The sequence below is a fragment of the Ambystoma mexicanum genome, chromosome 3p, assembly GCF_040938575.1.
Source record: "Ambystoma mexicanum isolate Mex_15411 chromosome 3p, UKY_AmexF1_1, whole genome shotgun sequence".
Taxonomy (NCBI): Eukaryota; Metazoa; Chordata; class Amphibia; order Caudata; family Ambystomatidae; genus Ambystoma; species Ambystoma mexicanum.
The window spans coordinates 18,591,027-18,617,525 of record NC_090925.1 but is presented as its reverse complement, the minus strand read 5'-3'; the positions used below and the strand labels follow the sequence as shown (position 1 = coordinate 18,617,525).

Here is a 26,499-nt window from a genome sequence, read left to right as displayed (position 1 = left end):
ATAGGCATTTGCCAGGGCTGTATGCCCTTCTCGCTGTCTAACTTAGGCTAGTCTGAGTGCCAATTTCCATTGGGGAATAATAGTAATGTTTGTAGATATGTCCTATGTAAAGAGCTTCAGATTAAAGCGCTAAAAAAACAAATTATTATTATTCTTTTGGCCAATAGATACTTTCTCTTGAGCCTGATCTGAAATCTCGAGTCTGGGTCATTTCTCGTTTTGGGGTCCCTCCACAGACATAGATTCTTTGTCTGTGAAACCGATCACCCAGTGCCAGCTGCTCCTCAAAAGCTTTTCTGCCACTAGGGGGCGCAGCGTGGCTCTGCGCGATGCCTCCATGTGCCCCACGCTGGACATGACATCGGGGCCGGTATATACGGAGGCACTGTGGCCCTTTTTCCCTAGCACTCTGACACTGAGGGACTGCAGTACTAAGGTGTACTAGCTACCCCAATAGGGGCTGGTAGGGTGGTCTATGAGGCAAGTAAAGGGCACCTCTGCCGAAAACAAGCTTTCTGACCAGACGTAGAATCCAAGCAGTAATGTTTACCAAGTGGACGCGACTAATCCGAGAGACGTCGAAAATCAACATCAGGTCAAACAAATAAGAATTAAGAGCAGTGTTCTGGAGCGAGCAGAGTGTGCAGAAAAAAGGAACTGAGATCACAGGGTGGCAGAGCCAACGCAGAGCTGCGTCCCCTGGAGGCGTGAAGGTTTCTGGGGAGTGATGGATATCATGGATGAGGAATCTGTGGGAGGAAGGAATGATGGATATCATGGATGAGGAATCCGTGGGAGGAAGGAGTGATGGATATCATGGATGAGGAATCTGTGGGAGGAAGGAGTGATGGATATCATGGATGAGGAATCTGTGGGAGGAAGGAGTGATGGATATCATGGATGAGAAATCTGTGGGAGGAAGGAGTGATGGATATCATGGATGAGAAATCCATGGGAGGAAGGAGTGATGGATATCATGGATGAGGAATCCGTGGGAGGAAAGAGTGATGGTATCATGGATGAGGAATCTGTGGGAGAAAGGAGTGATGGATCTCATGGATGAGGAATCCGTGGGAGGAAGGTGTGATGGATATCATGGATGAGGAATCTGTGGGAGAAACGAGTGATGGATATCATGGATGAGGGTAAGAGAATTCCAGGCCGGCGAACAGGAGATGTAAACGTGTGGGCCGAGTAATGAGCATGTCTAAAAAGTGGTAGTTCTAGGTGCCGGATGAACTCAAAGTAGGAGGAAGGCGTTCACACTTACGCACGCCAGTGACTAAAGGGTGCCTGAGAGCAGTACTGTCTTCAGAGCGGCCAAGGTGGAAGCGGGGAGGCTCACGCAGACCGCATTGCCGCCAACGAGGCGAAAGAGAAGCAAGGCCTGGGCGGCCAAGGTGGAAACGGTGAGGCTTGCGCAGACAGCATTGCTGCCACTAAGACGAGAGAGAAGCAAGGCCTGGGCGGCCATGGTGGAAACGGTGAGGCTCACGCAGACCGCATTGCCGCCACCGAGGTCAAAAGAGAAGCAAGGCCTGGGCGGCTAAGGTGGAAACGGTGAGGCTCACGCAGACCGTATTGCTGCCACTGAGACGCGAGAGAAGCAAAGCCTGGGCGGCCACGGTGGAAACGGTGAGGCTCATGCAGACCGCATTGTCGCCACGAGGCAAAAGAGATGCAAGGCCTGGGCAGCCAAGGTTGAAACGTTGAGGCTCACGCAGACTGCATTGCTGCCTAGGCGAGAGAGAAGCAAGGCCTGGGCGGCCATGGTGGAAATGGGGAGGCTCACGCAGACAGCATTGCTGCCACTGAGGCGAGAGAGTAGCAAGGCCTGGGCGGCCAAGGTGGAAGCGGTGAGGCTCACGCAGACTGCATTGCCTCCACTGAGACGAGAGAGAAGCAAGGCCTGGGTGGCCATGGTGGAAATGTGGAGGCTCACGCAGACAGCATTGCCGCCACTGAGGTGAGGGAGAAGCAAGGCCTGGGCGGCCATGGTGGAAACGGTGAGGCTCACACAGACCGCATTGCCGCCAACGAGGCAAAAGAGAAGCAAGGCCTGGGCGGCCAAGGTGGAAACGGTGAGGCTCGCGCAGACCGCATTGCTGCCACTGAGACGAGAGAGAAGCAAGGCCTGGGCGGCCATGGTGGAAACGGTGAGGCTCACGCAGACCGCATTGCCACCACCGAGGTCGAAAGAGAAGCAAGGCCTGGGCGGCTAAGGTGAAAACGGTGAGGCTCACGCAGACCGTATTGCTGCCACTGAGACGAGAGAGAAGCAAGGCCTGGGCGGCCATGGTGGAAACGGTGAGGCTCATGCAGACCTCATTGTCGCCACGAGGCAAAAGAGATGCAAGGACTGGGGGGCCAAGGTGGAAACGTTGAGGCTCACGCACACTGCATTGCTGCCAACGAGGCTAGAGAGAAGCAAGGCCTGGGCGGCCATGGTGGAAATGGGGAGGCTCATGCAGACAGCATTGCCGCCACTGAGGTGAGAGAGAAGCAAGGCCTGGGCGGCCATGGTGGAAACGGTGAGGCTCACACAGACCGCATTAGAGCCAACGAGGTGAAAGAGAAGCAAGGACTGGGCCGCCAAGGTGGAAATGGTGAGGCTCACGCAGACTGCATTGCCGCCACTGAGACGAGAGAGAAACAAAGTCTGGGTGGCCATGGTGGAAATGGGGAGGCTCACGCAGACATCGTTGCTGCCACTGATGCGAGAGCAAAGCAAGACCTGGGCGGCCAAGGTGGAAGCGGAGAGGCTCACGCAGACTGCATTTCCGCCACTGAGGCGAGAGAGAAGCAAGGCCTGGGCGGCCAAGATGGAAGTGGGGAGGCTCACGCAGAAAGCATTGCTGCCAACGAGGCGAGAGAGAAGCAAGGTATAGGCGACCAAGGAGGAAGTAGGGAGGCTCACGCAGACAGCATTGTTGCCACCGAGACGAGAGAGAAGCAAGGCCTAGGCGGCCATGGTGGAAGTGGGGAGGCTCACACAGACAGCATTGTTGCCAATGAGGCGAGAGAGAAGCAAGGTCTGGGTGGCCATGGTGGAAATGGGGAGGCTCATGCAAGCAGCATTGCTGCCAACGAGGCGAGAGAGTAGCAAGGCCTGGGCGGCCAAGGTGGAAGCGGTGAGGCTCACGCAGACTGCATTGCCTCCACTGAGACAAGAGAGAAGCAAGGCCTGGGTGGCCATGGTGGAAATGGGGAGGCTCACGCAGACAGCATTGCCGCCACTGAGGTGAGAGAGAAGCAAGGCCTGGGCGGCCATGGTGGAAACGGTGAGGCTCACACAGACCGCATTGCCGCCAACGAGGCGAAAGAGAAGCAAGGCCTGGGCGGCCAAGGTGGAAACGGTGAGGCTCGCGCAGACCGCATTGCTGCCACTGAGACGAGAGAGAAGCAAGGCCTGGGCGGCCATGGTGGAAACGGTGAGGCTCACGCAGACCGCATTGCCACCACCGAGGTCGAAAGAGAAGCAAGGCCTGGGCGGCTAAGGTGGAAACGGTGAGGCTCACGCAGACCGTATTGCTGCCACTGAGGCGAGAGAGAAGCAAGGCCTGGGCGGCCATGGTGGAAACGGTGAGGCTCATGCAGACCTCATTGTCGCCACGAGGCAAAAGAGATGCAAGGACTGGGGGGCCAAGGTGGAAACTTTGCGGCTCACGCACACTGCATTGCTGCCAACGAGGCTAGAGAGAAGCAAGGCCTGGGCGGCCATGGTGGAAACGGTGAGGCTCACACAGACCGCATTAGAGCCAACGAGGTGAAAGAGAAGCAAGGCCTGGGCGGCCAAGGTGGAAATGGTGAGGCTCACGCAGACCGCATTGCCGCCACTGAGACGAGAGAGAAACAAAGTCTGGGTGGCCATGGTGGAAATGGGGAGGCTCACGCAGACATCGTTGCTGCCACTGAGGCGAGAGCAAAGCAAGACCTGGGCGGCCAAGGTGGAAGCGGAGAGGCTCACGCAGACTGCATTTCCGCCACTGAGGCGAGAGAGAAGCAAGGCCTGGGCAGCCAAGATGGAAGTGGGGAGGCTCACGCAGAAAGCATTGCTGCCAACGAGGCAAGAGAGAAGCAAGGTATAGGCGACCAAGGAGGAAGTAGGGAGGCTCACGCAGACAGCATTGTTGCCAATGAGGCGAGAGTGAAGCGAGACCTGGGCGACCAAGGTTGAAGTGGGGAAGCTCATGCAGACAGTATTGCCGCTAATGTGGTGAGAAAGAAGCAAGGCCTGGGTGGCCACAGTGGAAGCGGGGAGGCTCACGCAGACAGCATTGCTGCCACCGAGACGAGAGAAGCAAGGCCTAGGCGACCATGGTGGAAGTGGGGAGGCTCACAGAGACCGCATTGTTGCCACTGAGGCGAGAGAGAAGCAAGGTCTGGGTGGCCAAGGTGGAATTGGGGAGGCTCATGCAAGCAGCATTGCTGCCAACGAGGCAAGATAGAAGCAAGGCCTGGGCGGCCAAGGTGGAAACGGGGAGGCTCACGCAGACAGCATTGTCGCCAATGAGGCGAGAGTGAAGCGAGACCTGGGCGACCAAGGTTGAAGTGGGGAAGCTCATGCAGACAGTATTGCCGCTAATGTGGTGAGAAAGAAGCAAGGCCTGGGTGGCCACAGTGGAAGCGGGGAGGCTCACGCAGACAGCATTGCTGCCACTAAGACGGGAGAGAAGAAAGGTCTGGCTGGCCAAGATGGAAGCGGGGAGGCTCACACAAACAGCATTGCTGCCAACGAGTTGAGAGAGAAGCAAGGCCTAGGTGGCCAAGGTGGAAGTAGGGAGGCTCACGCAGACAGCATTGCTGCTACTGAGGCGAGAGAGAAGCAAGGCCTAGGCGGCCAAGGTGGAAGTGGGGAGGCTCATGCAGATGGCATTGCCACCACTGAGGCGAGAGAGAAGCAAGGCCTGAGCGGCCAAGGTGGAAGCGGAGAGGGTCACGTAGACAGCATTGCCACCAACAAGGCGAGAGAGAAGCAAGGCCTGGGCAGCCAAGGTGGAAGCAGGGAGGCTCACGTAGACAGCATTGCTGCCACTGAGGCGAAAGAGAAGAAAAGCCTGGCCGGCCAAGGAGGAAAGAGAGGCTCACGCAGACAGCATTGCCGCCAACGAGGCAAGATAGAAGCAAGGCCTGGGTGGCCAAGGTGGAAACCGGGAGGCTCACGCAGACAGCATTGTCGCCAATGAGGCGAGACAGAAGCATGGCCTGGGCGACCAAGGTTGAAGTGGGGAGGCTCACGCAGACATCATTGCCACTAGCGAGGTGAGAAAGAAGCAAGGCCTGGGCAGCCAAGGTGGAAGCAGGGAGGCTCACGTAGACAGCATTGCTGCCACTGAGGCAAGAGAGAAGAAAAGCCTGGCCAGCCAAGGTGGAAGAGGAGAGGCTCACGTAGACAGCATTGCCACCAATGAGGCGAGAGAGAAGCAAGGCCTGGGTGGCCAAGGTGGAAGCAGGGAGGCTCACGTAGACAGCATTGCTGCCACTGAGGCAAGAGAGAAGAAAAGCCTGGCCAACCAAGGTGGAAGAGGAGAGGCTCACGTAGACAGCATTGCCGCAAACGAGGCGAGAGAGAAGCAAGGCCTGGGTGGCCAAGGTGGAAGTGGGGAGGCTCACACAGACAGCATTGCCGCCAACGAGGTGAGAGAGAAGCAAGGCCTGGGTGGCCAAGGTGGAAGTGGGGAGGCTCACGCAGACAGCATTGCCGCCACTGAGGCAAGAGAGAAGCAAGGCCTGGGCGGCCACGTGTACGTCAAGAAACATGTGCTTTGAAGTTTAGATTTGAATCAAGCATAAATCCCAGAGATTTAACAGAAGGCACCAGGGTGTGGTGGATACCCAGAGAAGAGACTAGGACAAACCATTCCTGAACATGTGTGGAAGATGAAGAACCGATGAAAAGAAACTCTGCTTTAGAAGGATTTAATTTGAAAGAAAGCAAAGACTTCCAATCCTGAATGGAAGCATGACAGCCCCTAGGGTGGGGCCTATCAGGACGAGAGGACACCTTCCTTCCTATGTATTCAAGTGTCGTCAGCGTGCTGTTGTATCTTGATACCAATTTCTGTCACCAGATCTGTTCGTTATTCAATGTATATGCTAAGTAACCTTGGTGACAAAACGGACCCCTGAGGGACTCTTCAATGTAGGGATAACCGGCCTGATCTTGCTGTGCCCCCCACCCGCAGAGAGTACGATGAGACAGAAGGAGGAGAAGCACACAGAGACAGACCCACATGCGAGCAGGCAGTCTATGAATGAGATCCTTGTGGTCCAGTAGGTTAAACGCCACTGAGCGATCGGGAAGGGCCAGGAGACCGCAATCACAGAGCATCGTCCAACACCTGAAGCGTGTCTGTCTGCGCGCTACTCTAAGGTCAGACACCAGACTGATAGTCCCACAAAAGGAAGTGAGTAGACAAGTGCTGGGCATGCTGAAATACTGCACACCTCTCAAAAAATTTCCACAATAAAGGTACGTTTTCATGGGTGGATATTTAACTCCCTTAAACCATTTGTGTGGGGTGTATCTGTCGTCGTGTCAGCTAAAGCTGGGGCGCTCAGAGAATGAGCCCTTCAAGGTGGATGTGCATGATTGCTGAAGGAACAGCTGGTGGGCACCTGGGATTCCCTCTTGCTGGTGCTTGGATTAAGACTGGATGAAACCCAAGACACTCAGCAAAGTCTAGAGTCTGCAGAATGCTTGGTTTGCAAGTCTGAGGGCACTAGTCCATGAGACCCACTCCTCATCGTCTGCATCCAGCTGTGGTGGTGGGGACTGGATAGACGAAGGGGGAGTGCAATATTCAGGGAATATAATGTTGGATGGCGTGAGTTTGCTCATTTACAGAATGGATGTCGAGGAGAAGTACCTCAGTCTTTGCAATTGTAGTGCAGATAAACTAGGATGGAATTGAGAGAGGGGTTTGTGGGTTAGGGAGATGTCTGTAAGAGGTGGTGGGTTATGCGTTGTCGAACAAGCAGCGCCATTCATATTGGGCGGCTGAAAAGAATCAAGTGGGAGTGGCGTTTCGCAACTGGGCTAACTTCATCAGGCATCACTTGTTAGTGGGCCCTTATCTTAGATTTGATGATATGTATTTAACTTCATCAAGGTCCAATGTAAGATAGTGAAACAGGCGCCATGAAATAAGGAGACTGAGAGGGTCAGTCACTATGCGTTCACCGTATGCTGTGGCAAGGCCTCTTGCATTATGGAGATTCGCGGGTTCTTATAGGACCTGCCAACGAGTCCGACCACTGGCAAACCATCCAGATGTTGTAAATGGGGGACCACTTGGCCAAGACAGTGGCGTGGTTTGCTGACTGGCCCCTAGTGTATATGGAGTCTTCAGTGCAGACATGGCACAAGAATCGTTGGCATGGGGGCCAGTGCCATCCTTCATGGCGAGGGTAACTCACCCGCCGGCAACACTTTGATTGGCTGCCAGGACAGAGTCTAGTGAGGAAGCTCCACCTCTCTATGTGGGCCTACCACAGTCACATCGGCAATTCAGAAGACGGAAGGCCCGTAAGGTTTTCAGACCCTCGACATCTACAGAGAAATCCATCACCAGCAGAGGCCATCGTGGCCCAGAACCCTCCACCATAGACCACATGTGGGTACCTGCAGCTCCCTGGTGATGGGCCGTGCGATACAGCCACTCGCTCGGCGTTGGGTTGCAGTGAGGTTGTGTTGCACCCCGGGGGTACTCTGATGAAACCAGACAGTGATTCTCGCCAACTCCTGGATAAAGACAATGGTCGATCGTTAAACATCTAGACAACAGAAGAACCCTTTGAACCTCCTTCAAAAGGCCATCTCGATGCCGGGCGAGTAGAGTGGAAGGGTTAGAGAAACTAGGAGGAGAAGCACAAGGGGGCCTAGAAGGCCTACATGGATAGTTGGCTGATAGAAGTCTAACCGGTCAGCCCACTCCTCAGATAGGTACCTGGCCTTGATGCAAATTGGGCGGAAGAGAGGAGATTTGGTATTTGATGATATTCAACTCTCTACTGCTGATGAAGGCAGATGCATGATCTTAGTTTGAGTGTAACTAGTGTTCTGGTGTATTGAGTTGACATCACCCCCACAAGTTCATCAAGTGACCCCGAGTGATGATAGAAAAGTACCGAGGGTAGTGTTGACTCCTAGCCCACCGCGCACCAATGGGAACAGACAGACAGGGGAGGACTCCTCCCAAAAATGCCCACCTTTTCAACCAAGAGAACAAAACTCCCTTCACACCAATGCGGGCAGAGAGATCGGGCAGTGGCACTACCGCCAAGGCCCCGTGCCACACTGAGGTGGCAGACAGATGGGACAGTGGATCCCTGTGGAGGACGGCACTGAAAGCCAGCAAAGGTTCACCCCAGGACTGGCAGAGATGTGATCCTGCCATCTGTCACACTGAGGGCATTGCCTACCGCCTAAATAAAGATTTGCAGCATGCTGCATTCAAGTCAATGACCCTCATTACAACACCGGCGGTAACCAATGGCGCTATTAGCACCATGGTTGCTGACGGTTTTGTAACGAGTCCGCCAATGGTAAATGGGGAAATACCGCCCCATTCCAAGGTTGGCGGGGCGGTAATTCCCCATTTACCATTGGCCCTTCCCCATTCCCATTTTTGCCCCACAGGGCTCAATGGGACTGGGGAAGGCGGTAATTACGGTACCGCAAATTGCGGTACCGTAATTACCCACGAAAGTCCCTTTGCGGGTCCCTACTTTAACGGCTGGTACATACCAGCCGTTAAGGTCGGGAGCCGCAAAGGGACCTTGTAATCAGGCGTTAAGGGTTTAACGGCACTGACACATTTTACGGTGCCGTTAACCTCTTACCGCCAGGGTCCTAATGAGGCCCCATGACTTAAGTTGCAATCCATATTATCTCCCTTACATGGGAACAAAACTACCCTTTCAATAAAGTTGCTCCTGGAAGTGGGTTTGGTTCTTGTTGTAGTTTTTACCATTATTATGGTCTAATGCGCTGGTGGTGGGAACGCCCTCGGGGACCGTAGTCCAGAGTGTTGGAGGTCACGCAGTAGGATTAGAATACATTGGTGCATTTAGCCAAATAAGGTTTAGCACGGCTGGCCAGGCTCTGGTCGAGGTGATTGGCCAATAATGTGCTCTGTCAGAACATTCCATACAGGTTTTTTCAGCCGCATTGATATATGCCCACTTTTCATAATTAAAGGCAACGTCCTTAGGAGAGGGATTTAGTCCCAATGTTTAGGCATGAAGGGACAGAGTCTGGACAGGGTGGCCACACCTGAACAAGGTCCTCAGTAGAGCTAGGAAGGGACAGAGTCTGGACAGGGTGGCCACACCTGAACAAGGTCCTCAGGAGAGCTAGGAAGGGACAGAGTCTGGACAGGGTGGCCACACCTGAACAAGGTCCTCAGGAGAGCTAGGAAGGGACAGAGTCTGGACAGGGTGGCCACACCTGAACAAGGTCCTCAGGAGAGCTAGGAAGGGACAGAGTCTGGACAGGGTGGCCACACCTGAACAAGGTCCTCAGTAGAGCTAGGAAGGGACAGAGTCTGGACAGGGTGGCCACACCTGAACAAGGTCCTCAGGAGAGCTAGGAAGGGACAGAGTCTGGACAGGGTGGCCACACCTGAACAAGGTCCTCAGTAGAGCTAGGAAGGGACAGAGTCTGGACAGGGTGGCCACACCTGAACAAGGTCCTCAGGAGAGCTAGGAAGGGACAGAGTCTGGACAGGGTGGCCACACCTGAACAAGGTCCTCAGGAGAGCTAGGAAGGGACAGAGTCTGGACAGGGTGGCCACACCTGAACAAGGTCCTCAGTAGAGCTAGGAAGGGACAGAGTCTGGACAGGGTGGCCACACCTGAACGAGGTCCTCAGGAGAACTAGGAAGGGACAGAGTCTGGACAGGGTGGCCACACCTGAACGAGGTCCTCAGTAGAGCTAGGAAGGGTCAGAGTCTGGACAGGGTGGCCACACCTGAACAAGGTCCTCAGGAGAGCTAGGAAGGGACAGAGTCTGGACAGGGTGGCCACACCTGAACAAGGTCCTCAGGAGAGCTAGGAAGGGACAGAGTCTGGACAGGGTGGCCACACCTGAACAAGGTCCTCAGGAGAGCTAGGAAGGGACAGAGTCTGGACAGGGTGGCCGCACCTGAAGGAGGTCCTCAGGAGAGCTAGGAAGGGACAGAGTCTGGACAGGGTGGCCACACCTGAACAAGGTCCTCAGGAGAACTAGGAAGGGACAGAGTCTGGACAGGGTGGCCACACCTGAACAAGGTCCTCAGGAGAGCTAGGAAGGGACAGAGTCTGGACAGGGTGGCCACACCTGAACAAGGTCCTCAGGAGAGCTAGGAAGGGACAGAGTCTGGACAGGGTGGCCACACCTGAACAAGGTCCTCGGGAGAACTAGGAAGGGACAGATTCTGAACAGGGTGGCCACACCTGAACAAGGTCCTCAGGAGAGCTAGGAAGGGACAGAGTCTGGACAGGGTGGCCACACCTGAACAAGGTCCTCAGGAGAGCTAGGAAGGGACAGAGTCTGGACAGGGTGGCCACACCTGAACAAGGTCCTCAGGAGAGCTAGGAAGGGACAGAGTCTGGACAGGGTGGCCACACCTGAACAAGGTCCTCAGGAGAGCTAGGAAGGGACAGAGTCTGGACAGGGTGGCCACACCTGAACAAGGTCCTCAGGAGAGCTAGGAAGGGACAGAGTCTGGACAGGGTGGCCGCACCTGAACAAGGTCCTCAGGAGAGCTAGGAAGGGACAGAGTCTGGACAGGGTGGCCGCACCTGAAGGAGGTCCTCAGGAGAGCTAGGAAGGGACAGAGTCTGGACAGGGTGGCCACACCTGAACAAGGTCCTCAGGAGAGCTAGGAAGGGACAGAGTCTGGACAGGGTGGCCACACCTGAACAAGGTCCTCAGGAGAGCTAGGAAGGGACAGAGTCTGGACAGGGTGGCCACACCTGAACAAGGTCCTCAGGAGAGCTAGGAAGGGACAGATTCTGAACAGGGTGGCCACACCTGAACAAGGTCCTCAGGAGAACTAGGAAGGGACAGATTCTGGACAGGGTGGCCACACCTGAACAAGGTCCTCAGGAGAGCTAGGAAGGGACAGAGTCTGGACAGGGTGGCCACACCTGAACAAGGTCCTCAGGAGAGCTAGGAAGGGACAGAGTCTGGACAGGGTGGCCACACCTGAACAAGGTCCTCAGGAGAGCTAGGAAGGGACAGATTCTGAACAGGGTGGCCACACCTGAACAAGGTCCTCAGGAGAGCTAGGAAGGGACAGAGTCTGGACAGGGTGGCCACACCTGAACAAGGTCCTCAGGAGAGCTAGGAAGGGACAGAGTCTGGACAGGGTGGCCACACCTGAACAAGGTCCTCAGGAGAGCTAGGAAGGGACAGATTCTGAACAGGGTGGCCACACCTGAACAAGGTCCTCAGGAGAGCTACGAAGGGACAGAGTCTGGACAGGGTGGCCACACCTGAACAAGGTCCTCAGGAGAGATACGAAGGGACAGAGTCTGGACAGGGTGGCCACACCTGAACAAGGTCCTCAGGAGAGCTAGGAAGGGACAGAGTCTGGACAGGGTGGCCACACCTGAACAAGGTCCTCAGGAGAGCTAGGAAGGGACAGATTCTGAACAGGGTGGCCACACCTGAACGAGGTCCTCAGTAGAGCTAGGAAGGGTCAGATTCTGGACAGGGTGGCCACACCTGAACGATGTCCGCAGGAGAACTAGGAAGGGACAGCTTCTGAACAGGATGGTCACACCTGGATGAGGTCTTCAGGAGAGTTAGGAAGGGTCAGATTCTGGATAGGGTGGCCATACCTGGATGAGGTCCTCAGGAGAGCTATGAAGGGTCAGCTTCTGAACAGGGTGGCCACACTCGAATGAGGTCCTCAGGAGAGCTAGGAAGGGTCAGATTCTGGACACAGTGCCTACACCTGATTGCGGTCCCTGGGAGAACTAGGAAGGCCAGATTCTGGACTGGACACAGTGGCTGCACATGAATGAGGTCCCCAGGAGAACGAGGAAGGGCCAGATTCTGGACAGGGTGGCCGCACCTGAAGGAGGTCCTCAGGAGAACTAGGAAGGGCCAGATTCTGGACAGGGTGCCCACACCTGAATGAGGTCATCAGGAGAACTAGAAAGGGCCAGATTCTGGACACAGTGCCCACACCTGATTGCGGTCCCTGGGAGAACTAGGAAGGCCAGATTCTGGACTGGACACAGTGGCTGCACATGAATGAGGTCCCCAGGAGAACTAGGAAGGGCCAGATTCTGGACAGGGTGGCCATACCTGAATGAGGTCCTCGGTAGAGCTAAGAAGGGTCAGATTCTGGACAGGGTGGCCACACCTGAATGAGGTCCCCAGGAGAACTAAGAAGGGGGTACATTCTGGACAGGGTGGCTACCCCTAAATAAGGTCCTTGGGAGAACTAGGAAGGGCCAGATTCTGGACAGGGTTGCAACACCTGATTGAGGTCCCTGGGAGAACTAGGAAGGCCTAGATTCTGAACAGGGTGGCTGCACCTGCATGAGGTCCCCAGGAGAACAAGAAAGGGCCAGATTCTAGACAGGGTGGCCACACCTGAATGAGGTCCTCGGGGGAACTAGGTAGGGCCAGATTCTGGACAGGGTGGCCGCACCTGAATGAGGTCCTCGGGAGAACTAGGTAGGGCCAGATTCTGGACAGGGTGGCCGCACCTGAATGAGGTCCTCAGAAGAACTAGGAAGGGACAGATTCTGGACAGGATGGCCACACCTGAATGAGGTCCGCAAGAGAACTAGGACAGGACAGGTTCTGGACAGGGTGGCCACCCCTAAATGAGGTCCTCAGAAGAACTACGAAGAGACAGATTCTGGACAGGGTGACTGCACCTGAATGAGGTCCTCGGGAGAACTAGGAAGGGCCAGATTCTGCACAGGTTGGCCACCCCTGAATGAGGTCCTCAGGAAAACTAGGAAGGGACAGATCCTGGACAGGGTGGCCATACCTGATTGAGGTGCCCAGGAGAACTAGGAAGTGCCAGGTTCTAGACAGGGTGGCCGCACCTGATTGAGGTCCCCAGGAGAACTAGGAAGGGACAGATTCTGGACAGGATGGCCACACCTGAATGGGGTCCACAAGAGAACTAGCAAGGGCCAGATTCTGGACAGGCTGGCCACACCTGAATGAGGTCCGCGGGAGAACTAGGAAGTTCCAGATTCTGGAGTACTCTAATACAATACAACACCCTAATGGCTCATGTAATCTGTCCTGGGGGTTGTAATGCCTAGCACTGTGTCCCACGACTACATCATTGATTTACAGGGAATATAACTGCATGTGGCCTGCTACTGTGTGGGACTAGTTGCCCCTATTTCCCAGCAATTATGCATATATCCACGTCCAGGTGTGAGACAGCTGCTTCCACAAGCTGAATTTTCCAACCAAGGGAGCTGTCTTTGCAGCCACAAAGGTTATGTTATGTTATCTTACCTACATTTGTTAAGCGCACATACACCCAAAGGCAACTTGGTGCTATAAACAGAGGTACAGTTTCCTTAGAGGCAATTAGAATAGAAAAGTTTTCAGTAGCCACCAAAATCTAAAATGTTCAGCCGTTACACGAAGAGAGAAAGGCAAGGTGTTCCAGGCCTTAGCGGCAGCCACCGCAAAAGCCCAACCACCCATCCAAGACAGTCTAACACGGGGTACCAACACTTGGAGAGCAGACTGAAAACAGAGACATCGAGCCGGAACATAGCGTGGAAACTTAACCTGTAAGTATTCCGCACCTAATCCATAGAACGCGCGATGGACGATACACATAGACTTGAAGAGAATACGTTTCTTCACCGGCAACCAATGAAACTGTCTCAATACAGGAGACATGTGAGCGACAAACCGAGGATGTAGGATGGCTTTGGCTGCTGCATTCTGAAGAAGTTGGAGCTGGTTAGTAAAATTGTGAGGCTGTGCCAGATAAAGTGAGTTGCAATAAGCAATGGTACTCAAAACAAGTACCGCCACCACAGGCGCCTGACATTTTTCCAGAATAAATGGAAGGACTTTCTGCAAAGTACAGAGCTTAAAATGCCCGCTCTTACAGACAGCAGCCACCTGTTCATCCATTGAAAGCAAAGAGGTGATTTTTACCCCCAGATTTATCACAGAAGATGATGGCAAAGGAAACTGGCTGAGAGATGGGGGCCAGAAATCTGGGGTCCAAAACAGCAGAGGAGAGGTGGTACCAACGACCAACACCTCAGTATTACTACCGTTCAACTTCAGCCAGTTAATTGCCATCCATAGACCCAGCTCCTCCAGGCACCTCCTAAGCCGAGCAGCTGTATCGGAGCTAGTAAGATCCAGACGTAGCAGAATTTGCGTGTCATCAGCATAGGAATAATATTGAAACCCATGTGATGAAATAAGATACAGATGGAATCGAATATAAATATTAAACAATATGGGAGAAAGAGAAGATCCCTGAGGGACTCCGCAGGAAAGCAATACAGGTTTGCATCGAAAAGGAGGAAGAGAAACCGACTGGGAACGATCGGCCAAGAAACCCGTAAACCATCCAAGAACTTGGCCGGCCAGCCCCGCCACAGAAAGACAGGAGATCAGGGTGAGATGGTCAACTGTGTGGAAAGCAGCCGAAAGATCCAACAGAAGGATTGCTCCGACACCACCCTGATCCACCAGGTGGGTAAGGTCGTCTACCACTGACTTCAGGACTGACTCCGTGCCTCTCCCAGGACGGAACTCGAATTGGAAGGAGTCAAAGAATCCAGAGGATTCCAGGAAGGCAGAGATCAAAGGGGCCATCAGCGCCTCCAGCACTTTAATCGGGATTCAGATGGGGTGTTTTCAACAAAGGAATCACCAAGGTGTGCTTTAAGATGACAGGAATAGCCCCCTCAGTAAACGAGGCATTAACTGCCGCAGTGATTTCAGATATTATATCCTCAGAGATCTCTTTCAGAAGGACCAGCGGGATGGCATCTGCCAGCGAGGCTGACGTGAGACGAGAGATAACTCCAAGTATGTCTGAATCAGAAAAAATGGGAAAAGTGGACCACAACGAGTTAACGGGGGAGTCAACTTAAGCGGACCCGATGTGCCCAAGTGGCAAACCTCAACAGCAATATTGTCACGAATAGTCATGATTTTAGTATAGAAAAAAAGTTATAGTTAGTTAGTAGAACCAAAGGGCCGTTGTACTTTTAGTGACGTCTACAGTAGCCATTTTTAAGGTAGGGCTTAGATGCCCCACCTGACAATGTTTACCCAATCCCCTCACTCCGTTACCATATACAGATATAGCACCTATGCTAAAGTTACCTTCCTAGAACCAATAGAATTGCATGCAACATTTTAAGCATTATACGTCAGTGATGATGAGTTTTTAGTATAAATGATGTGTCTTTTATGAAGTTCGTCGGAGTTGTGAAGCGAGAAGGAAGATCAAGAAACCGCTGATATTCATGAAACTCCCCGTTTTTTGTAATTGTCATTAAACGGACTCCCTTTGCCAAACTATTGAGTTGTCATTATTGATTTGATGCTAGAGTACGAATCTGCATCTTCATCCATCTCACGGGTGCTGCTACTCCATCTTAAAGTGCCATTGGGCAACCCCCAGCGTTATGGGCTGGTTGGGGCCCTAGTGCACACCTTCCCATGTGAAGATGTGGGCAGTAAATCAGTCCAAACCTTTCCTAATGAAGATGTGGGCAGTGAATCAGTCCAAACCTTTCCTAATGAAGATGTGGGCAGTGAATCAGTCCAAACCTTTCCTAATGAAGATGTGGGCAGTGAATCAGTCCAAACCTTTCCACGTGAAGATCAGTGAATCAGTCCAAACCTTCCCATATGAAGATGTGGGCAGTGAATCAGTCCAAACCTTCCAATATGAAGATGTGGGCAGTGAATCAGCCCAAACAGTTCCATAGGAAGATGCAGGCAGCAAATCAGTCCAAACCATCCCATATGAAGATGTGGGCAGTGAATCAGTCCAACCCTTCCCATATGAAGATGTGGGCAGTGAATCAGCCCAAACCTTCCGAATCAGAGATGTGGGCAGTGAATCAGCCCAAACAGTTCCATATGAAAATGTGGGCAGTGAATCAGCCCAAACCTTCCCATAACCTTCTCATATGCATATGTGGGCAGTGAATCAGCCCAAACAGTTCCATATGAAGATGCAGGCAGCAAATCAGTCCAAACCATCCCATATGAAGATGTGGGCAGTGAATCAGTCCAACCCTTCCCATATGAAGATGTGGGCAGTGAATCAGCCCAAACCTTCCCATAACCTTCTCATATGCATATGTGGGCAGTGAATCAGCCCAAACAGTTCCATATGAAGATGCAGGCAGCAAATCAGTCCAAACCATCCCATATGAAGATGTGGGCAGTGAATCAGTCCAACCCTTCCCATATGAAGATGTGGGCAGTGAATCAGCCCAAACCTTCCCATAACCTTCTCATATGCATATGTGGGCAGTGAATCAGCCCAAACAGTTCCATAGGAAGATGTGGGCAGTGAATCAGTCCAAACCTTCCAATATGAAGATGTGGGCAGTGAATCAGCCCAAACAGTTCCATAGGAAGATGTGGGCAGTGAATCAGTCCAAACCTTCCAATATGAAGATGTGGGCAGTGAATCAGCCCATACCTTTCTATATGAAGATGTGGGCAATGAATCAGCCCAAACCTTCCGAATCAGAGATGTGGGCAGCGAATCAGTCCAAACCTTCCCATATGAGGATTTGGGCAGTGAATCAGTGCAAACCTTCCAATATGAAGATATGCGCAGTGAATCAGCCCAACCATTCCCATATGAAAATGTGGGCAGTGAATCAGCACAAACAGTTCCATAGGAAGATGTGGGCAGTGAATCAGCCCAAACAGTTCCATAGGAAGTTGTGGGCAGTGAATCAGCCCAAACCTTCCCATATGAAGATGTGGGCAGTGAATCAGCGCAAACCTTCCCATATGAAGATGTGGGCAGTGAATCAGTCCAATCCTTCCCATATGAAGAGGTGGGCAGTGGATCAGTCCAAACCTTCCCTAATGAAGATGTGGGAAGTGAATCAGTCAAACCTTCCCATAGGAATATGAGGGCAGTGAATCAGCGCAAACCTTCCCATGTGAAGATGTGGGCAGTAAATCAGCCCAAGCCTTCCCATATGGAGATGGGTGCAGTGAAATCAGCGCAAACCTTCCCATATGAAGACGTGGGCAGGGAATCAGTCCAAACCTTCCCTAATGAAGATGTGGGCAGTGAATCAGTCCAAACCTTTCCACGTGAAGATCAGTGAATCAGTCCAAACCTTCCCATATGAAGATGTGGGCAGTGAAGCAGACCAAACCTTCCCATATGAAGATGTGGGCAGTGAATCAGCGCAAACCTTCCCATATGAAGATGTGGGCAGTGAATCAGTCCAATCCTTCCCATATGAAGAGGTGGGCAGTGGATCAGTCCAAACCTTCCCATATGAAGATGTGGGAAGGGAATCAGTCAAACCTTCCCATATGACGGTGTGGTCAGTGAATCAGTCCAAACCTTCCCATATGAAGATGTGGGCAGTGAATCAGTCCAAACCTTCCCATATGAAGATGTGGGCAGGGAATCAGCGCAAACCTTCCCAGAGGAAGCTGTGGGCAGTGAATCAACCTAAACCTTCCCGTAGGAAGATGTGGGCAGTGAATCAGTCCATACCTTCCCATAGGAAGATGTGGGTAGTGAAGCAGTCCAAACCTTCCCATATGAAGATGCAGGCAGTGAATCAGTCCAAACCTTCCATACGATACGAAGATGTGGGCAGTGAATCAGCCCAAACCTTCCCATACAAAGATGTGGGCAGTGAATCAGTCCATACCTTCCCATAGGAAGATGTGGGTAGTGAAGCAGTCCAAACCTTCCCATATGAAGATATGGGCAGTGAATCAGCGAAAACCTTTCCATATGAAGAAGTGGGCAGGGAATCAGCCCAAACCTTCTCGTATGAAGGTGTGGGCAGTGAAGCAGTCCAAACCTTCCCATATAAAGATGTGGGCAGTGAAACAGCCCACACCTTCCAAATCAGAGATGTGGGCAGTGAATCAGTCCAAACCTTCCCGTATGAAGATTTGGGCACTGAATCAGTCCAAACCTTCCCATATGAAGATATGGGCAGTGAATCAGCGCAAACCTTTCCATATGAAGAAGTGGGCAGGGCATCAGCCCAAACCTTCTCGTATGAAGGTGTGGGCAGTGAAGCAGTCCAAACCTTCCCATATGAAGATGTGGGCAGTGAAACAGCCCAAACCTTCCAAATCAGAGATGTGGGCAGTGAATCAGTCCAAACCTTCCCGTATGAAGATGTGGGCACTGAATCAGCCCAAACCTTTCCATATGAAGATGTGGGAAGTAAACAGCCCAAACTTTCCGACTCAGACTGGGCAGTGAATCAGTCCAAACCTTCCCACATGAAGATGTGGGCAGTGAATCAGCCAAACCATCCCATATGAAGATGTGGGCAGTGAATCAGTCCAAACCTTCCCATACGAAGATGTGGGCAGTGAATCAGCCCAAACCTTCCCATATGAAGATGTGGGCAGTGAATCAGTCCAAACCTTCCCATACGAAGATGTGGGCAGTGAATCAGTCCAAACCTTCCCATACGAAGATGTGGGCAGTGAATCAGCCCAAACCTTCCCATATGAAGATGTGGGCAGTGAATCAGTCCAAACCTTCCCATACGAAGATGTGGGCAGGGAATCAGCCCAAACCTTCCCATATGAAGATGTGGGCAGTGAATCAGCCCAAACAGTTCCATAGGAAGATGTGGGCAGTGAATCAGTCCAAACCTTCCCATATGAAGATGCAGGCAGCGAATCAGTCCAAACCATCCCATATGAAGATGTGGGCAATGAATCAGCCCAACCCTTCCCATATGAAGATGTGGGCAGTGAATCAGCCCAAACCTTCCCATAACCTTCTCATATGCATATGTGGGCAGTGAATCAGCCCAAACAGTTCCATAGGAAGATGTGGGCAGTGAATCAGCCCAAACAGTTCCATAGGAAGATGTGGGCAGTGAATCAGCCCAAACCTTCCCATAACCTTCTCATTTGCATATGAGGGCAGTGAATCAGCCCAAACAGTTCCATAGGAAGATGTGGGCAGTGAATCAGCCCAAACAGTTCCATAGGAAGATGTGGGCAGTGAATCAGCGCAAACCTTCCCATATGAAGATGTGGGCAGTGAATCAGTCCAATCCTTCCCATATGAAGAGGTGGGCAGTGGATCAGTCCAAACCTTCCCATATGAAGATGTGGGAAGGGAATCAGTCAAACCTTCCCATATGAAGGTGTGGTCAGTGAATCAGTCCAAACCTTCCCATATGAAGATGTGGGCAGTGAATCAGTCCAAACCTTCCCATATGAAGATGTGGGCAGGGAATCAGCGCAAACCTTCCCATATGAAGATGTGGGCAGTGAATCAGCGCAAACCTTCCCATATGAAGATGTGGGCAGTGAATCAGTCCAATCCTTCCCATATGAAGAGGTGGGCAGTGGATCAGTCCAAACCTTCCCATATGAAGATGTGGGAAGGGAATCAGTCAAACCTTCCCATATGAAGGTGTGGTCAGTGAATCAGTCCAAACCTTCCCATATGAAGATGTGGGCAGTGAATCAGTCCAAACCTTCCCATATGAAGATGTGGGCAGGGAATCAGCGCAAACCTTCCCAGAGGAAGCTGTGGGCAGTGAATCAACCTAAACCTTCCCGTAGGAAGATGTGGGCAGTGAATCAGTCCATACCTTCCCATAGGAAGATGTGGGTAGTGAAGCAGTCCAAACCTTCCCATATGAAGATGCAGGCAGTGAATCAGTCCAAACCTTCCATACGATACGAAGATGTGGGCAGTGAATCAGCCCAAACCTTCCCATACAAAGATGTGGGCAGTGAATCAGTCCATACCTTCCCATAGGAAGATGTGGGTAGTGAAGCAGTCCAAACCTTCCCATATGAAGATGCAGGCAGTGAATCAGTCCAAACCTTCCCATATGAAGATATGGGCAGTGAATCAGCGAAAACCTTTCCATATGAAGAAGTGGGCAGGGAATCAGCCCAAACCTTCTCGTATGAAGGTGTGGGCAGTGAAGCAGTCCAAACCTTCCCATATAAAGATGTGGGCAGTGAAACAGCCCAAACCTTCCAAATCAGAGATGTGGGCAGTGAATCAGTCCAAACCTTCCCGTATGAAGATTTGGGCACTGAATCAGTCCAAACCTTCCCATATGAAGATATGGGCAGTGAATCAGCGCAAACCTTTCCATATGAAGAAGTGGGCAGGGCATCAGCCCAAACCTTCTCGTATGAAGGTGTGGGCAGTGAAGCAGTCCAAACCTTCCCATATGAAGATGTGGGCAGTGAAACAGCCCAAACCTTCCAAATCAGAGATGTGGGCAGTGAATCAGTCCAAACCTTCCCGTATGAAGATGTGGGCACTGAATCAGCCCAAACCTTTCCATATGAAGATGTGGGAAGTAAACAGCCCAAACTTTCCGACTCAGACTGGGCAGTGAATCAGTCCAAACCTTCCCACATGAAGATGTGGGCAGTGAATCAGCCAAACCATCCCATATGAAGATGTGGGCAGTGAATCAGTCCAAACCTTCCCATACGAAGATGTGGGCAGTGAATCAGCCCAAACCTTCCCATATGAAGATGTGGGCAGTGAATCAGTCCAAACCTTCCCATACGAAGATGTGGGCAGTGAATCAGTCCAAACCTTCCCATACGAAGATGTGGGCAGTGAATCAGCCCAAACCTTCCCATATGAAGATGTGGGCAGTGAATCAGTCCAAACCTTCCCATACGAAGATGTGGGCAGGGAATCAGCCCAAACCTTCCCATATGAAGATGTGGGCAGTGAATCAGCCCAAACAGTTCCATAGGAAGATGTGGGCAGTGAATCAGTCCAAACCTTCCCATATGAAGATGCAGGCAGCGAATCAGTCCAAACCATCCCATATGAAGATGTGGGCAATGAATCAGCCCAACCCTTCCCATATGAAGATGTGGGCAGTGAATCAGCCCAAACCTTCCCATAACCATCTCATATGCATATGTGGGCAGTGAATCAGCCCAAACAGTTCCATAGGAAGATGTGGGCAGTGAATCAGCCCAAACAGTTCCATAGGAAGATGTGGGCAGTGAATCAGCGCAAACCTTCCCACAACCTTCTCATATGCATATGTGGGCAGTGAATCAGCCCAAACAGTTCCATAGGAAGATGTGGGCAGTGAATCAGCCCAAACCTTCCCATAACCTTCTCATTTGCATATGAGGGCAGTGAATCAGCCCAAACAGTTCCATAGGAAGATGTGGGCAGTGAATCAGCCCAAACAGTTCCATAGGAAGATGTGGGCAGTGAATCAGCCCAAACCTTCCCATATGAAGATGTGGGCAGTGAATCAGCGCAAACCTTCCCATATGAAGATGTGGGAAGGGAATCAGTCAAACCTTCCTATAGGAATATGTGGGAAGTGAATCAGCGCAAACCTTCCCATGTGAAGATGTGGGCAGTAAATAAGCCCAAGCCTTCCCATATGGAGATGGGTGCAGTGAAATCAGCGCAAACCTTCCCATATGAAGACGTGGGCAGGGAATCAGTCCAAACCTTCCCTAATGAAGATGTGGGCAGTGAATCAGTCCAAACCCTTCCACGTGAAGATCAGTGAATCAGTCCAAACCTTCCCATATGAAGATGTGGGCAGTGAAGCAGACCAAACCTTCCCATATGAAGATCTGGGCAGTGAATCAGCACAAAACCTTCCCATATGAAGATGTGGGCAGTAAATCAGTCCAAACCTTCCCATATGAAGATGTGGGAAGGGAATCAGTCAAACCTTCCCATATGAAGGTGTGGTCAGTGAATCAGTCCAAACCTTCCCATATGAAGATGTGGGCAGGGAATCAGCGCAAACCTTCCCAGAGGAAGCTGTGGGCAGTGAATCAACCTAAACCTTCCCGTAGGAAGATGTGGGCAGTGAATCAGTCCATACCTTCCCATAGGAAGATGTGGGTAGTGAAGCAGTCCAAACCTTCCCATATGAAGATGCAGGCAGTGAATCAGTCCAAACCTTCCATACGATACGAAGATGTGGGCAGTGAATCAGCCCAAACCTTCCCATACAAAGATGTGGGCAGTGAATCAGTCCATACCTTCCCATAGGAAGATGTGGGTAGTGAAGCAGTCCAAACCTTCCCATATGAAGATGCAGGCAGTGAATCAGTCCAAACCTTCCCGTATGAAGATTTGGGCACTGAATCAGTCCAAACCTTCCCATATGAAGATATGGGCAGTGAATCAGCGCAAACCTTTACATATGAAGAAGTGGGCAGGGCATCAGCCCAAACCTTCTCGTATGAAGGTGTGGGCAGTGAAGCAGTCCAAACCTTCCCATATGAAGATGTGGGCAGTGAAACAGCCCAAACCTTCCAAATCAGAGATGTGGGCAGTGAATCAGTCCAAACCTTCCCGTATGAAGATGTGGGCACTGAATCAGCCCAAACCTTTCCATATGTAGATGTGGGAAGTAAACAGCCCAAACTTTCCGACTCAGACTGGGCAGTGAATCAGTCCAAACCTTCCCACATGAAGATGTGGGCAGTGAATCAGTCCAAACCTTCCCATATGAAGATATGGGCAGTGAATCAGCGCAAACCTTTACATATGAAGAAGTGGGCAGGGCATCAGCCCAAACCTTCTCGTATGAAGGTGTGGGCAGTGAAGCAGTCCAAACCTTCCCATATGAAGATGTGGGCAGTGAAACAGCCCAAACCTTCCAAATCAGAGATGTGGGCAGTGAATCAGTCCAAACCTTCCCGTATGAAGATGTGGGCACTGAATCAGCCCAAACCTTTCCATATGTAGATGTGGGAAGTAAACAGCCCAAACTTTCCGACTCAGACTGGGCAGTGAATCAGTCCAAACCTTCCCACATGAAGATGTGGGCAGTGAATCAGCCAAACCATCCCATGTGAAGATGTGGGCAGTGAATCAGTCCAAACCTTCCCATATGAAGATGTGGGCAGTGAATCAGCCCAAACCTTCCCATATGAAGATGTGGGCAGTGAATCAGTCCAAACCTTCCCATACGAAGATGTGGGCAGTGAATCAGCCCAAACAGTTCCATAGGAAGATGTGGGCAGTGAATCAGCCCAAACCTTCCCATATGAAGATGTGGGCAGTGAATCAGTCCAAACCTTCCCATACGAAGATGTGGGCAGGGAATCAGCCCAAACCTTCCCATATGACGATGTGGGCAGTGAATCAGCCCAAACAGTTCCATAGGAAGATGTGGTCAGTGAATCAGTCCAAACCTTCCCATATGAAGATGCAGGCAGCGAATCAGTCCAAACCATCCCATATGAAGATGTGGGCAATGAATCAGCCCAACCCTTCCCATATGAAGATATGGGCAGTGAATCAGCCCAAACCTTCCCATAACCTTCTCATATGCATATGTGGGCAGTGAATCAGCCCAAACAGTTCCATAGGAAGATGTGGGCAGTGAATCAGCGCAAACCTTCCCATAACTTTCTCATATGCATATGTGGGCAGTGAATCAGCCCAAACAGTTCCATAGGAAGATGTGGGCAGTGAATCAGCCCAAACAGTTCCATAGGAAGATGTGGGCAGTGAATCAGCCCAAACCTTCCCATAACCTTCTCATTTGCATATGAGGGCAGTGAATCAGCCCAAACAGTTCCATAGGAAGATGTGGGCAGTGAATCAGCCCAAACAGTTCCATAGGAAGATGTGGGCAGTGAATCAGCCCAAACCTTCCCATATGAAGATGTGGGCAGTGAATCAGCGCAAACCTTCCCATATGAAGATGTGGGAAGGGAATCAGTCAAACCTTCCTATAGGAATATGTGGGAAGTGAATCAGCGCAAACCTTCCCATGTGAAGATGTGGGCAGTAAATAAGCCCAAGCCTTCCCATATGGAGATGGGTGCAGTGAAATCAGCGCAAACCTTCCCATATGAAGACGTGGGCAGGGAATCAGTCCAAACCTTCCCTAATGAAGATGTGGGCAGTGAATCAGTCCAAACCCTTCCACGTGAAGATCAGTGAATCAGTCCAAACCTTCCCATATGAAGATGTGGGCAGTGAAGCAGACCAAACCTTCCCATATGAAGATCTGGGCAGTGAATCAGCACAAAACCTTCCCATATGAAGATGTGGGCAGTAAATCAGTCCAAACCTTCCCATATGAAGATGTGGGAAGGGAATCAGTCAAACCTTCCCATATGAAGGTGTGGTCAGTGAATCAGTCCAAACCTTCCCATATGAAGATGTGGGCAGGGAATCAGCGCAAACCTTCCCAGAGGAAGCTGTGGGCAGTGAATCAACCTAAACCTTCCCGTAGGAAGATGTGGGCAGTGAATCAGTCCATACCTTCCCATAGGAAGATGTGGGTAGTGAAGCAGTCCAAACCTTCCCATATGAAGATGCAGGCAGTGAATCAGTCCAAACCTTCCATACGATACGAAGATGTGGGCAGTGAATCAGCCCAAACCTTCCCATACAAAGATGTGGGCAGTGAATCAGTCCATACCTTCCCATAGGAAGATGTGGGTAGTGAAGCAGTCCAAACCTTCCCATATGAAGATGCAGGCAGTGAATCAGTCCAAACCTTCCCGTATGAAGATTTGGGCACTGAATCAGTCCAAACCTTCCCATATGAAGATATGGGCAGTGAATCAGCGCAAACCTTTACATATGAAGAAGTGGGCAGGGCATCAGCCCAAACCTTCTCGTATGAAGGTGTGGGCAGTGAAGCAGTCCAAACCTTCCCATATGAAGATGTGGGCAGTGAAACAGCCCAAACCTTCCAAATCAGAGATGTGGGCAGTGAATCAGTCCAAACCTTCCCGTATGAAGATGTGGGCACTGAATCAGCCCAAACCTTTCCATATGTAGATGTGGGAAGTAAACAGCCCAAACTTTCCGACTCAGACTGGGCAGTGAATCAGTCCAAACCTTCCCACATGAAGATGTGGGCAGTGAATCAGCCAAACCATCCCATGTGAAGATGTGGGCAGTGAATCAGTCCAAACCTTCCCATATGAAGATGTGGGCAGTGAATCAGCCCAAACCTTCCCATATGAAGATGTGGGCAGTGAATCAGTCCAAACCTTCCCATACGAAGATGTGGGCAGTGAATCAGTCCAAACCTTCCCATACGAAGATGTGGGCAGTGAATCAGCCCAAACCTTCCCATACGAAGATGTGGGCAGTGAATCAGTCCAAACCTTCCCATACGAAGATGTGGGCAGGGAATCAGCCCAAACCTTCCCATATGACGATGTGGGCAGTGAATCAGCCCAAACAGTTCCATAGGAAGATGTGGTCAGTGAATCAGTCCAAACCTTCCCATATGAAGATGCAGGCAGCGAATCAGTCCAAACCATCCCATATGAAGATGTGGGCAATGAATCAGCCCAACCCTTCCCATATGAAGATATGGGCAGTGAATCAGCCCAAACCTTCCCATAACCTTCTCATATGCATATGTGGGCAGTGAATCAGCCCAAACAGTTCCATAGGAAGATGTGGGCAGTGAATCAGCGCAAACCTTCCCATAACTTTCTCATATGCATATGTGGGCAGTGAATCAGCCCAAACAGTTCCATAGGAAGATGTGGGCAGTGAATCAGCCCAAACAGTTCCATAGGAAGATGTGGGCAGTGAATCAGCCCAAACCTTCCCATAACCTTCTCATTTGCATATGAGGGCAGTGAATCAGCCCAAACAGTTCCATAGGAAGATGTGGGCAGTGAATCAGCCCAAACAGTTCCATAGGAAGATGTTGGCAGTGAATCAGCCCAAACCTTCCCATATGAAGATGTGGGCAGTGAATCAGCGCAAACCTTCCCATATGAAGATGTGGGCAGTGAATCAGTCCAATCCTTCCCATATGAAGAGGTGGGCAGTGGATCAGTCCAAACCTTCCCATATGAAGATGTGGGAAGGGAATCAGTCAAACCTTCCCATAGGAATATGTGGGAAGTGAATCAGCGCAAACCTTCCCATGTGAAGATGTGGGCAGTAAATAAGCCCAAGCCTTCCCATATGGAGATGGGTGCAGTGAAATCATCGCAAACCTTCCCATATGAAGACGTGGGCAGGGAATCAGTCCAAACCTTCCCTAATGAAGATGTGGGCAGTGAATCAGTCCAAACCTTTCCACGTGAAGATCAGTGAATCAGTCCAAACCTTCCCATATGAAGATGTGGGCAGTGAAGCAGACCAAACCTTCCCATATGAAGATGTGGGCAGTGAATCAGCACAAAACCTTCCCATATGAAGATGTGGGCAGTAAATCAGTCCAAACCTTCCCATATGAAGATGTGGGAAGGGAATCAGTCAAACCTTCCCATATGAAGGTGTGGTCAGTGAATCAGTCCAAACCTTCCCATATGAAGATGTGGGCAGGGAA

General features: G+C 51.4%; 1 protein-coding gene across 3 annotated transcripts in view; it reads right to left on the bottom strand.

The window, feature by feature from the left end:
- LOC138580080 (alpha-2-macroglobulin-like) overlaps positions 1 to 26,499 on the bottom strand; it is a 551,370-nt gene that overhangs the window by 158,733 nt on the left and 366,138 nt on the right. Inside the window, exon 23 of one of the 3 annotated variants that reach the window (XM_069650342.1) lies at positions 7,625 to 7,744. The exons of the other annotated variants lie outside the window; for them this stretch is intronic. Within the exon in view, the coding sequence (XP_069506443.1) occupies positions 7,625 to 7,744 (120 nt within the window). The remainder of the gene's footprint in view (positions 1 to 7,624; positions 7,745 to 26,499) is intronic. 3 annotated transcript variants of the gene reach the window in all.